Here is a 12829-nt window from a genome sequence, read left to right as displayed (position 1 = left end):
GCAATGTTACATAATGCAAGCAATTTCACATGGCGGAAGTGGCACAGTGGCCACCTAACAAAACCACAAGAACCCCTCCCAAGGATGAAAATGATGGCATCCTCTACTCTGCTGCAGTACAGGCCCCCTTGTAAAAGTTCACCTACTGGGCCCCCAGTGGAGGAAGAGGTGACCCAGCAAAGACTGGCACCTACCATGCCCAACCCCCCACCCCATAGCTCCACTTTATTCGTGCTGCAAAATATACTCCTGATGGACCTGTCCTCCACTGCTGCTGATGCTGGGCTGCAAAGAGGGTGACCTCTCTGTCTTCTGATAGATTTTATCCATTAGTTGTGATTTTTGGATACCGAGGCTTGAGCCTCATATCTTCTCGGGTTGAGTATATAGTCATGGGTTAGGATTCTTCTTGGTCTGTGTGGACTTGTCACAGTAGGGCTGGTTTCACATGGTCTTTGCAGTGATGGGTAGTGCCAGAAGAGGTCTTCAGTGGTGGAAGTGAGTCTTCTGATCAGAGGTTTTGGGTTCTGATCCAGTCCTTGGCAGAAGTTCTTAGTCAACTTTGCTAGATGTTCGTCCAACATCTCGATGTCCAGGTCTCTGTCAAGGTCTGCTATCCTTGTGAAGATTGGAGCACCAGACTATATTCAGAGGGCCTTGTTCTGGACTATCTGAAGACTCTTCCGGTGTCGCTAATGACAGATAATCCATGCTGTGGAGGCATACGTCAGGGTAGGTCTGATGATTGCCTTGTAGACGTTGATCTTTGTCCGGAGGTGCATGGACTTGGTCTTGAGGAGTGGGTACAGGGCTGCCATCATTCCTGTTGCCTTCTGCAGAGTATTCTCAATATGGCTTTCCCCAGTTGAGTTTGCTGTACAGGTTCACACCAAGGTAGCGACTGCTGCTCTCCCATTTGATGGTCTTCCCATTGAGGCTGATGTGCGGGTGCTCCTTTATCTTCTTGCTGGTGAACAGCATTGCAGTTGTCTTGCTGGTTCTTGAGTTGTTTCTGCCAGTCGCTGTACCACGTCAAGATGGTATCCAATGAAGCTTGGCGGTTCTTTGCCACTTCCTTTTCGCTGAATGACTGGGAAATGACTGCAATATGGTCTGCATACAGCGCGAGGTCAGTCTTGTGGAGATCTGTCGGGATGTCATTGGTGAAGATATTGTACAGGAAGGGTCTGAAGTTCGATTCCTGTGGCATGCCTGCTCGGGTCAGACCGCATGGTGACATGGAAGGTGCAGTCTACCAAGTAGCTTGCAGTCGTCTTCACCAGGTAGCTCAAAAAATCCCAGGACAATCCTTTTGTGCAGCAGTCTCTTGTGCCACTTGGTCGAATGCTTTGGTGGCATCCAGGAAGAAGATTCCTGTGGACTTTTTGATGTTGCATCCGTGGCTGATTGTGTCCACCACTCTCAGCAGCTGACGGGTCATTGCATCCTGCTCTCAAAATCCAAACTGTTCCTTGCTAGAAGATTTCTTTCGGAGGCTGTCGGGTGAGGAGAGGGTGACCTCCTGCAGCCCAGCTCATTTTATGTGCCTCCATAGGGACAGCTGGAACCTGGGGGCACGCTCCTTTGCCCTCCTCCCCCCCCCCCCCCCCCTCACCCCAGACCTCCTTTCCGGGGAGGTGAGCTGGACGCAGGGGAATAGGGGTGGGCCGGTATGACAGCATGGGCTGGGCCATCCGCTGAGTCTTTTGAAAGCTGTCTGGTTGTTGAAGTGTGGATGCGAGTGTTGTGGGCAAACCCCTTGTTCTGGAGACTGGGCAGCAAGACATGTTTTGCCGGAACCCTGCTCTGTTGTGTTCGGCCCATTCCCTGCGTTGCTCGTATCTGAAAATCTCCATCCATCCCTCTGTCGCGTTATGTAAATCACATTTTCTATTTCTACTTGGATACTTCTCATGTTTGTTTTTTCTTTTGACACTCCTGTTTAATTTCCTTCACTCATGTCCAGACCTCTCTATTCCGCTTGCAATAACATTGTGGCATCACTGAAGTCTTGTTACTGAATGCTGTTGTCTGAGCTAGTGGCAGTACTGTGCCCTTGTGGTTCCTGACAGTTATCTTGTTGGAGACTGAAAGTATCCAAATGATCTGATGCTCCCATATCCTAGACCCCTAGATACTGATATTTGAGGTATTTGATTTAATCAATAAATGTTAGACTTTCGGTAGTTTCTCTATGCAGTAACAATAACTTTAGCAACAATCCAGCAAAAAAAATTGACTATCTGGTGTCAGCACAATGCGTTGGGTAACCCTATATACATGTAACGATGCACGAGATCTGTTTCACCAAGCACACAGACCTGCTTCAAAGGACCTCTGATCTTATGACCCGGTTAGTGTGCTTTCCCAACTGATGAATAGGACACGCAACCACTTCAGTAATTGAGGGGAACAATTTGTTTTCTTTTGTTCACAGGCATGCACATCCTTGTTTTCCGCATTGGCCGACTCTCCCTTGAGACTATAAAGATAATAGTTTCCATTTCCTTTCACACTCCACAGATATATTGGCTCGTCTTGGCTGATTTATTTTTAATTTAATGTTGTTTTTTTTGTCTTTTTTGGGGGGTGCAGGTTGCAGGGATCGAGATTGGCGTTTGTTGACCAGGAGCAAAAAGTAGCTCGAGTATCCGGCATAACCAGTTGGGCAGGAGCTAGTACAGACTGCGCAGCAGATTTAACTTTGCACAAGATGGAAACTTAGTTTTGTCCCTTTCATTTTATCCAATATGCTCTTTAGTGTCTGTTCTTTATCATCCTTTTATATACATCACCAAACGTGCATCACCTAGCTAGGTTTGTGTGCCTCCACTTGCCCCAGGAGTTCAAATGCTAAGCAGGCTCCCCTTGGCTATAACCAGGAGCTAAATGGCTCCCAGCTCCTGGCAATTTCAAACCCTGATTTTCAGTTTCTATTGTATTTCCAACCTCGCGTCAAGGTTGAGTTGCGTCCTCGGCACCCAAGTTTACTTAATTGTTCTTGGCACTTTTTAGAATCTATTCCATACATGGTGTGCACATTAAATCGTATGCACATCGTTAATTATCTTGTTGGATGAATCCTGTAACTGCCATCACTCTCTGCAGTCTAACAATCCAGAGTTGTTATTAGACAAGTAAGTCCATACATCAGCTTTGCCCCTTATAACCCTCACGTGGTGCACTAGCTGCAAGACCACGTGTAAGCAAAAGTTAGACTATTAACCTCAAACTGAACACCTTTCACAGAGCTGAGGCAGCATCGCTCACCCACCCTTCAGATTCAAAGCATGCTGGCCTTACCTTGTGGAGACAGCACCCCTCCCAGCACATACCCTGACCCCAGTCCAAACATGTCCCCATAGTAAAAACACGTGCCTAACATGTCAACATTCTAGGGACCAACCAGAGGGTTTGCAGAACAGGAGCTAAAAGCAGCTAATGTGTTTCTGGTGCCAGCTCGAGGGGGGGGGGGCATAAGGGGGTTGGAGGGAGTGGGGGGTATAAACTGCTTCTGCCCTTCAGAACCATTGGATCCTCCTATTGTCCAAGCCTAGACCACCATTTTCCATCCTTGGGCAATCCTGGCAGCACTTGCAATGAAGGATTGGCCACTGACTCCAGTTTCCTCCCTGGACAGCAAAGGTGGGTGGTAATTCAAGCCTCTAATGGTGCCCCCGCCAGCCGACTACCTCTGAAGCAGACCCCTAACATGATTCTCTGCTCCTGATCTCGGCTCTTGGAAGTGCTGGGTTCTAGCCAGTTAATCTCTGTGCAAAGATGATAGCAGGACTTTGGACATGGCTCCCTGTGGGCTGGGCAGGATACTGAACAAGTGTGTAGTATGAGCAAAATTATCAGAATTGCATACTGGGCTTTTTGGGCTGACTGTAGGTCTTGCCAAATCTTCGAACAATTAATTGTGCTGGACTGGGTGGAAGTCTGCTGGTTGGCGCATGTTCTGGGTACGAAAGGGGTCTAGCCCGGATTTGACTCTGGGCAAAGATTGTTTACAGGAGAGAGGTCGGAAATTTGAGCATTCATATAGTCTGCCAAGATATCTTGTAAATTATAACACATATTTAGTGACCTGTGATAATTTGCTGTACAGTAAACACTAGTTGATCTCCACCATGGAGAGATGAGTGGTGTGAGGAGGGGCGAGATGGGTAAAAACAGTTACAGAAGAGCATTATGCTGTTTTATTCTTTATTGATTTTTGTCCTCTGGTACAGGAATCAAACGAGAGAGGGTGTACAAGTACTTAAATTGAATATTTGGCAGCTAATTTGGTCGAGACCGGAATAAAAGGGCGACCAAGTAATAGATCGTTACTGGATACTGAAAGGTGGCAGAGGGCTGAGGGCACTAGCATGTCTAACATGTGAGCTGCAAAGCACACTTAATGGTCATCTTTGTGATAAGACCACATGAGAGCGTTGCTTCAGAGCGCCTCGTATGCTTGAGGCACACTTCAAATCGAGTTTAAAGATCATGATGCTGTCCCTGTGGCTCATTCTAGAACTATAAAGCTCCGGAATCTCTTATGTTCCGTGCAAGCCCTCCTGGTGCAGAAGTACAGTACGTGTGAGCAACAGCTATTGAAAGCTACTGAGAAGGGGAAATAATGGGCTTCTTTAGTGTGGAATTTCTTTGTCAATTATTTTAGCTTTTATTCAATGATTTGCACACTCCTTTTATGAAAAGCGAACATTTGACAATTTGGAAGCATTTTTTGTTTCCAGAGTAATTTAACTGCTTGAAGTGTAATTTATACATTTTGATTGTGGTACAACGCTGAAAAGGTAGATCGGGATGAGTAGCAGTTGCTGAACTGTCAAAAGTCTTGCCTACTAATTTATTTTGAAAATGTGCAGTGAAATGCACTGTTTTCGCCCAGTAGTGTGGGAAATGCCCCCAATCACCTTTTGGGGAAAGGTTGCTTGGATACTGGCGGCCTTCCATTAAAGTGCTCAATATAAGGGTATTCTTGAAGTCTGACCTTACCACCAACTACAGGTGGGAGGTTGCAGACTGACTTCAAATCTGAGCTTCACCACTTATCTCACTAAGCTTAAAGTGGTTCGCCTTGTTTACTCCAAAAAACCCATGAGTGATATTTTTCACTATAAACGAAGTGACAACCCAACGTAGTATTAATGCTAATGATGAGCTTTTGCTATTGCTGTGTATGGATATTTGTGATATCACGGAGTGTGGACTGGGGGATGTGAGGAATCTTAAATTAAAACGATTTTAGCAGTAGAAGTTCATTTGAACTAACAAATAAGGAAGAAAAATATTTTTTTTGTTCCAACAGAGGCATTTAAGCATGCTAATCATTGATGCCTTTCAAAAGCTGGCCAAGCCTACTTATGTGTAGTACTACAACTTGCTTCTTTCTGTAACTATTTGGCCCAGTCTCCTAAATACATTAAACCTCTTAACCCAGAGGTGTACATGTGCATCAAGAGGGGGTGTGTGGAAGGGACAGAGAATGCAAAATCAAATCCAGAGGAAGCAAAGTGGTCTCTTGCTTCAAAATGTTCCCTGAACGACCAAGCATCATGGGGAAACGTTGCCCTCGGAATCTGCATGGGTTACCCCCTTGTTTGGGTAGTGTAAGTGGACCTGCAGTGAGAATGGAATCTGATCGAAAACCGTGGCTCCAAGGAGTCGTATATATTAGTAATTGGTTAAGAATTTCCTCTTCAAAGCTAGTTTTTTTTGTGAAGTGCAAAGCCAGGTCAAGGTGCCTGTGAAAATTGACCTTTCCGTCGGGATCACATTAATTGGGATTGCTTAGAAAAACTGTCCCAACATTGAAATCCTCTGTGTAGTGCCCAGAGCAAGCCTGTTGGTGCTCATGGGCTCATGGCAACCAGGAGTGGCCAAAGCCCCAGCTACCACAGACTGCACAAACGCATGCATTGAATCGCTGGTTTTTGGTTTTTTGCAGGGTGCATGAACTAATAAACGATTCATTTGAGCATGGAAGGGTTTTTACTGGCACATTCCCCCACAGATGTTTGAATCACTAAAAAAAAACACTTCTGTGTAATGTATGCTGCTTTGAAGTGCAATTCTGATGAACCGGTTAAACTGAGTCATCCTGAAATCCTCGGGAACCGTTTTCTAAATTGGTGGCCATCTGCAAGTCCTCCCCAATTCATTGAGCACAATTCTGAAATTTTGACTTTTACATGTCTGAAGATGAGGAGGGCCTCTAAAGTAGTTTGATCAGCAACTGACTCAGGCTGGTGTTTAAAGTTATCCTTGTAGACTAGGGATATGGGGTGTAGGCCATTCTCCTTGTCCTATATTCCCTTTCTGAGGAAATTGAGAATTCCTCAAAGCATTCTAACTTTTGGAAGTAGCTATCAAATGCCAGGGAAGACTAGTCTTCTGTGTAAGCAAGTATACCTTGCAGTTCACAAGTGTATGTTTGTATTTGGCCTTGAGCAAGCCTTAAACACAATAAAATATCATTACAATAAATGTAATTGATAAATGATTAAAACAAACCTTTCATATCTATAAATAAGTTATTAATATGCAATCGGATCATAAAAGTAAAGAAATCATTCCACTAATTTCAGAAAACATAAAAGGCTGAGTTAACCAAGTCTGCTCAAAGTATTTCACAACTGGTCTGAGGCAATCGATCTAACATCTGTGCAAGTGTTACAATACCCTTTTTTTTTTTTTTTACAGTTGCTCTCCGTTTTCTGACAGGATGTCAGAACATGTCTGCATGTTTCTACAGATTTACAACCTAATTGACACCACCTGGCTTCACGAGGTATACCGCTCCATTCCCCCCAGATGATGCATGGTTTAGAGTAAATTAAGGCGAAGCCTTAAAATTAAATGCTTCGGCGTTTTCGCACATGGTTTGGTTAAATAGGAAAAAGGTATATCGGCCCCAAATCTGAGTGGTATATATTAGTATTCTATCACTCGTTTTGGCTTTTTTTTTCCAGTGTTCTCTATAGATGGGTTTGATAATGCTTCTTTTAGTGTAATATCTAAACTAGACAATTAATAAAGGATCTCAGTTCTGCCAGAAACTTGTTATGATTAATTGACCTGCCATGCACATCATAGTTAATAATTTGTTTGTAAGTTGAAAGTGCGTTGAACCGCCCAGTTGGTGGTGAGTGAGGTGAGGCCATATTCGAACCTCAAAACATCCACTGAGGTAGATGAAGGGAGACTTATATTTTATCAGTTGCTATGGGTTTGGGGCCGTGATGCCAAGCCGTACAATAAACTTGGTATAATGTGTAGGGGAGGGCAGGTCAATAGGACCCCCCTCTAGCCTACATCTCCTACCCAGGTGAAGACTCATGACTCGGCAGCCCCCACGCCCCAGGGCCCGGGAGGCGAGGTGGCTGCAGATTGATACGTGATGCTGCACGACCACATATATGGCACAACACACGTCATTTTGTACTAAACTCCATTTTGTCAAAGGCGGTAAAACCTAACCCAGGCAGAACAACTTGCACACATAGAAAGCTACAGCCTGACCCTTGCTTGACCGCGTTCAGAGGGCTGCACTGACACCCCCCCACCCCAGCCTCCACCTCATGGTAGATCCGCTGAGAGCTTGTTCTCACGAGCAACCAGACAATAACAAACAACAAAATAAACACTATCATTTAACCTTCCGCAGTACATCATTGCCCAGGAAGTAACCGAAACCAGCCCAATCCTGCATGCCCTGACTCTCTACCAAACCCCCAAGTTGAACTGTGTGGCGCCCCTTAACCCCACCCACTCCCAAGCACCTCGTATTGTATGGTAACCATTTTTGTGATATTTGCCGCGTTAACTTAACGTTTGCTGCTATTGTGTAGAAGAGTGGCCATATATGTGATATCTTTTTGACAGCCCCTGTACATAATGTAATAATGAATCGCTGAAATGCATATAGGCCCGTCAAGGGACTGGAGCCAGACTGCATCATGGTGTAATATTTATTGCCCTCTGTTGCACACCAACCAATCTAACACTACCTCATGTTCGTATGTCAACTGCTGTTATGAAATATTGTGCTAAATGACAGTCACCCAGCTTATATTCTTACTAATGTAAATATATGTGCACAACCCAGAAGCCCCCAAGTGTTGTCACCCCCCCCCCCTTGCCACTGGTACAATACGCTGCCCTGTGCAGGGAGACGGGCTCAGAGCTGCAGGGTCGTCTTCCCCCCCCCCCCCCTCCCTCCCAGGCTTGCCGGGGATAGCTGGTGTTCGAACAGCACAGCTTTGCCTCCCCTCCCAATCTCGCTGGACCCGCTTCAAGCATTCACCTTCCCCATGCCCGAGGCCGCCACAGCCTGACTCTATGTACGAGCTACCTGGTCGTAAATCCCACCGTCTCCTGGGCACAGGTTACATGCCCCCCACGGCCCATTGGTATCCCTGTTCACCCCAAGTTAATGGCCCTCAAGGGGGGGCGCCCACCCCTGTACCAACAGATCGTAATACCATCCCTCACCGCACCCATCTGGACAGGACGATCATGTAACCCCTACTGTGCCCCTGACCCCACACATGGGCTCATGGGATGAACGTGTTTGAACCTAAGGTGTCCTTACTACATATGTATTGGGTATTAGACAGAAACCTGTGCAGTTCCCTCTGGGACCACTGCAAAAGATTTAAGACTACAGGTGTTTGGCAGTAAACCCACTTGGTAGTAGTCTGTACCACACAGATTCACTTGGTAGCTGTGGCTGAGCAGTCAGACTTCCCTCAAGAAGAGTTAGGCCGTATACAGAGTATTCACAATAGGTCAAAAACACAGTAGAACAAGTAAACCCTGACCAGGGCTTGGTGTAAAAGAGATATAATTATTTAGAACCACATCTAGAGAAACACACAGGCACTAATAGTAAGCAATTCAAAAACACAGTCACTAAAAGATGTACACTCCCTTAGAGGAATATTAGACAAGTCTTCAGTAAAGCCCCACTTATTTTCAGACAGCGGCGAGCACTTAACGTAGATGGCACTCTAATAATTCGTTTAAAAAGGGAGAGAAAAGCAGAGAATAAATTGGAACAGATCCCAACACTTTTTCCAGAACACAACAAGAGAGGAAGGCAAAGTAACACCGTGAGTTTAGAGTCAGTAGGCCGGATCCTCTTTAAGAGGATCCATAGACAAGTCTTGAAAAGGTTCAAAAAGAGTTGGACCAAAGAAATGGACCAGTTAGGAGGTCAAGGCGGCCAGCCCAGTCCAGAAGGTTAAGGGGTTATTATTACCTTGTAGCAATCTTTAGAAAGGGAGGCCTGGCGGACACGGTACCTTAAAGTGGTGAAGACTCCAGCAGGGGCAGTTGTTCCTGCCAGCGGATGCAAGTCGGTGCTTCGTCCGGGGGAAGAGGATCTCGTCGGGGAGGAAGACGGGAGTCCGTTGCACTGCCAGGGAAGAAACCAGCTGTGGAGTTCTCAGGTAAAAGGAGCGGTCCTTTAGGTAGCGGTCCAGTGGTAAGTGGCTATCTGGTTGCCGGGGTGCTTGGCACGGGCAATTCGACCACAAGCCGGTCTGGGGTGCGAAGGTAAACTGGTTGTGCCCACCAGTCAGGGGAAGAAGCCTCTCCAGCCGGGAGATCTGTCGTCGGGAAGTGGTGAGTCGGTTCCCCAGGGCTCCACCGGTGGTGTCGTCGTGGTAGATCGGCTCAGCTTTTCCCTCGTCGGATTCTCTGGTCCTGTGGCGACAAAAGCCCTACCTTTATGCAGCACACCCCCATTCACTCAGCCTAGCTGGCAATCAAACATGCTAAGTGGTGAGCCGGCCCCATTCACTCAGCCTAGCTGGCAATCAAACATGCTAAGTGGTGAGCCGGCCCAATCACACGAGTGCGACTTGTTACCAAGGTAACTCAGTCCAGGGTGCCTAAAACCCCTCCCACACCCCCTGTGGTACCCAGACAGAGTGGCACCACTTTTGGAGGCTTCGGTGGAGAAGCCCGCCAAAAAGTGGAACAAAGGGCTCGACTTGGGTGAGTCACAGAAGAGAACACAAACGCCATTTTAGAATCTGGCAAAAAATACCAACCGGCGAATTAATATTAAATAAATAAACCGGCCGTATGTTTGAGGCTATGAGAATTAAATAATTAAAGTTGGTAGCCTCGAACAATGGGAAAATCCCATAGGGATATATTTGCGGTTGAATATAAAAAGTAGTATCCACTGCCACCAGCCAAAACCCGATCAGGGGGGGACGGAAACATGCCCCCTCGACTAACAGACCTTCGGGCAATCGAATTGCCCGACCAGTACGTCCACAATATGATGGTTTGTACCCGTTTCTGTTAATAATTTGGGACTAGTAAAGCCAATGGTGACTTTACATGCCCTGGGAGACGGTAGTCAGTCCCAGGGTATGGAGTCTGTGGTGGGGTGTCGCTGACACCCATGTGTTACTGCATGGAGGGTGCTGTGTAACACACATAGTAAAAACACATGAGACCCTATGGGGTAGAGGACCCCATAGCCCATAAAACACATTAACAGTCAAAGGAACACCACACATCATGTCCAAGAGTGGGAGAAAAAGAATCTCACTCTTGGCAGGAGAAAAAAAACAAACTCCAGAAATCCAGCAAAGCTGCTGGGGGACTCACTAGGTTAGGAAGTTCACCCTAAACAGAGAATTCTCCCTAACATTGGGGTAATTCCTATTAATGTCCCTGTCTCATTCTCGATCTGAGGTCAATGTATTACAAGAGCTACAAGACAACTGAAATTGTATAGCATGATGAATGAATGTGAATGTTTGGCCACAAGGGCAAAGTATCAGAATCGCCGCTTATCACTAAAAGTCAAATCCGGCCCAGCACTCCACCCCGATGAGCCCAGCTGACCCATCAACCCCGCGTGACACCGCACAGATGTCCGCCAATCCTGGAGCAGCAACTGTATACAATGTATACCACCTAGCCATCACCACCCAATCCAATGTGTCCCCTATAGCATTGTCATGCGTGACGTAGTTTTGTAATAAGTAGGACTTTCTGCTGTTTGCAGAGTCCTTTGCATTCCCTATATTGGTTTAGATGAAACCCTTTTGATCTCACCCGCACTTGGTCTTGGTCTCATTCCCTGCTAGGGTGTCTGTTATTGCCTCTCACTTAGTGGGGGGTGCGTTTTTGGGGATGCTTACACTCGAATGCTTACCTTGTAATTCTCTAAGAGCCAAAATATTTCGGCCCCCACTTTTTTAACAATATATTTTGCAGCTGACCATTTTCTCCAAATACACGGGACACACACCTTTCTGCATAATACGCATAATACGGTGTGCTCTGATTTTATTTTTGATATTGAAGCCCAAATAGACTATCTCAAGAATGTTATTTAATTTCCAGACACATTTGGGTTTCCTTGAAGAAATAAGAGCATGACCTTAGTCTTTTTAGTGTTAATGGTCCTATGATTATCTGTTGCATATAGTGCTAGTGTAGTGATCAATTCTTTTTAGTCCTATTGGGCTTGAAGTCAAATAAGACTGTATTGTCCGTGTATGCAAGCCAACTTATAGGAATACGACTTATTTTGGGTGGGAAATTCTGTATTGTATTTGAGGCAAGTGGAGGACAGCAACATATAGGTTAAATAAAATGGGAGCTAGAGCACATCCTTGTTTCAAGCCTCGATTTGTACTAGAAGGGCTAGTCATTTCACCCATTTGATATACGTATTGAGACTGAAGTATTAGTATATAGCCCCTTAATATAGTATAAACAGTTCAATTCCCCATTTCAAGTTTAGTCCATAACGGGTGAGGTACACTATCAAAAGCCAGGCTATAGTCTATATAGCTGCAATATAGGTTTCTTTTCCCTATGACCGATTTAGAATTTGCCATGCCATGAGATACTGGATCAATAGAATGTTCATTATACATAATTTTTTCGGAAGCCCGTTTGAAATGGTTTTAGAAGTGCTTTCTCATTTACCCATTTACTTAATTTTCCTAGAAATATTGAGGCAAATATTTTCTAACTAGAATCTTGCATCGCTAATGTGTTAATTTGCAGGATCTAGCTGTGCCTTTTAAAATAAATGGGGATACGTATGGAATTGTGCCATGTGTTGGGGATTATGCCTGTAGCCTCTATTGACCGAACGTTAAATCTGTGTCTCCTCCGTAAAGTATATTGGGGATACAATCTGGGCACCTAAGCATTTCAGTTTAATAATAATGCTTCTTAAAATGTAGTACATGTATATGGAACAGCCTATAATAAGTCATCGGATGATCATCGTTGTTGGATATAATGAACCCAAATTGAGGAAGCAAGGGGATTTAATTCCTTTGAGGTGGCCATAGCCTTCCCTCATTAAAGTGTTGTCAAAATGTACATTTTATTTTGGGATTTACGCAATCCCAAGAACAGTAACCACTTGGCACTTGACTGTGATTATGTTGACAAAGCCAGTTCGTATATCGTGTTCTCGCGGGTGGGGGATTGGGGGGGAGGGGAGGGGTTGTAATTTTGAGGCTTTTCTGACTGGCAAAGAGGCATCACCGTGTACGCAGACCCTAGCTCTCCTGTAGACTTTGCTTTCTTCGTGAGTCAAGAAATCCTAAGGGTTTAAATGCAGTTTTTACATTTGTCAGATTTCTTCTTTGCCAAATAAGTTCTGGGCTTAAAATGGCAGATGTGATGCAAAATATTATTTCAGTTGTGATATCAAAGATTTACTATTGGTCAGCAACGGGCCATTTATTTCTTCAACTCTAGTAGCAGTCGTCCAGGGCAATTACTCTGACGATTCACATCAAAATTTCCCCACAGACGGTTATGC

The 12829-nt window shown here is 45.2% G+C and overlaps 1 protein-coding gene across 2 annotated transcripts in view; it reads left to right on the top strand.

Annotated features, from left to right (window-relative positions):
* DCTPP1 (dCTP pyrophosphatase 1) overlaps nt 1-12829 on the top strand; it is a 57514-nt gene that overhangs the window by 8254 nt on the left and 36431 nt on the right. The window contains exon 1 of one of the 2 annotated variants that reach the window (XM_069651647.1): nt 6719-6802. The exons of the other annotated variant lie outside the window; for it this stretch is intronic. Within the exon in view, the coding sequence (XP_069507748.1) occupies nt 6737-6802 (66 nt within the window). The 5' untranslated portion in view covers nt 6719-6736. Of the gene's footprint in view, nt 1-6718; nt 6803-12829 lie in introns of those variants that run through there. 2 annotated transcript variants of the gene reach the window in all.

Source organism: Ambystoma mexicanum, chromosome 3p, assembly GCF_040938575.1.
Source record: "Ambystoma mexicanum isolate Mex_15411 chromosome 3p, UKY_AmexF1_1, whole genome shotgun sequence".
NCBI lineage: Eukaryota > Metazoa > Chordata > Amphibia > Caudata > Ambystomatidae > Ambystoma > Ambystoma mexicanum.
This window is presented reverse-complemented; position numbering and strand designations above follow the sequence as displayed.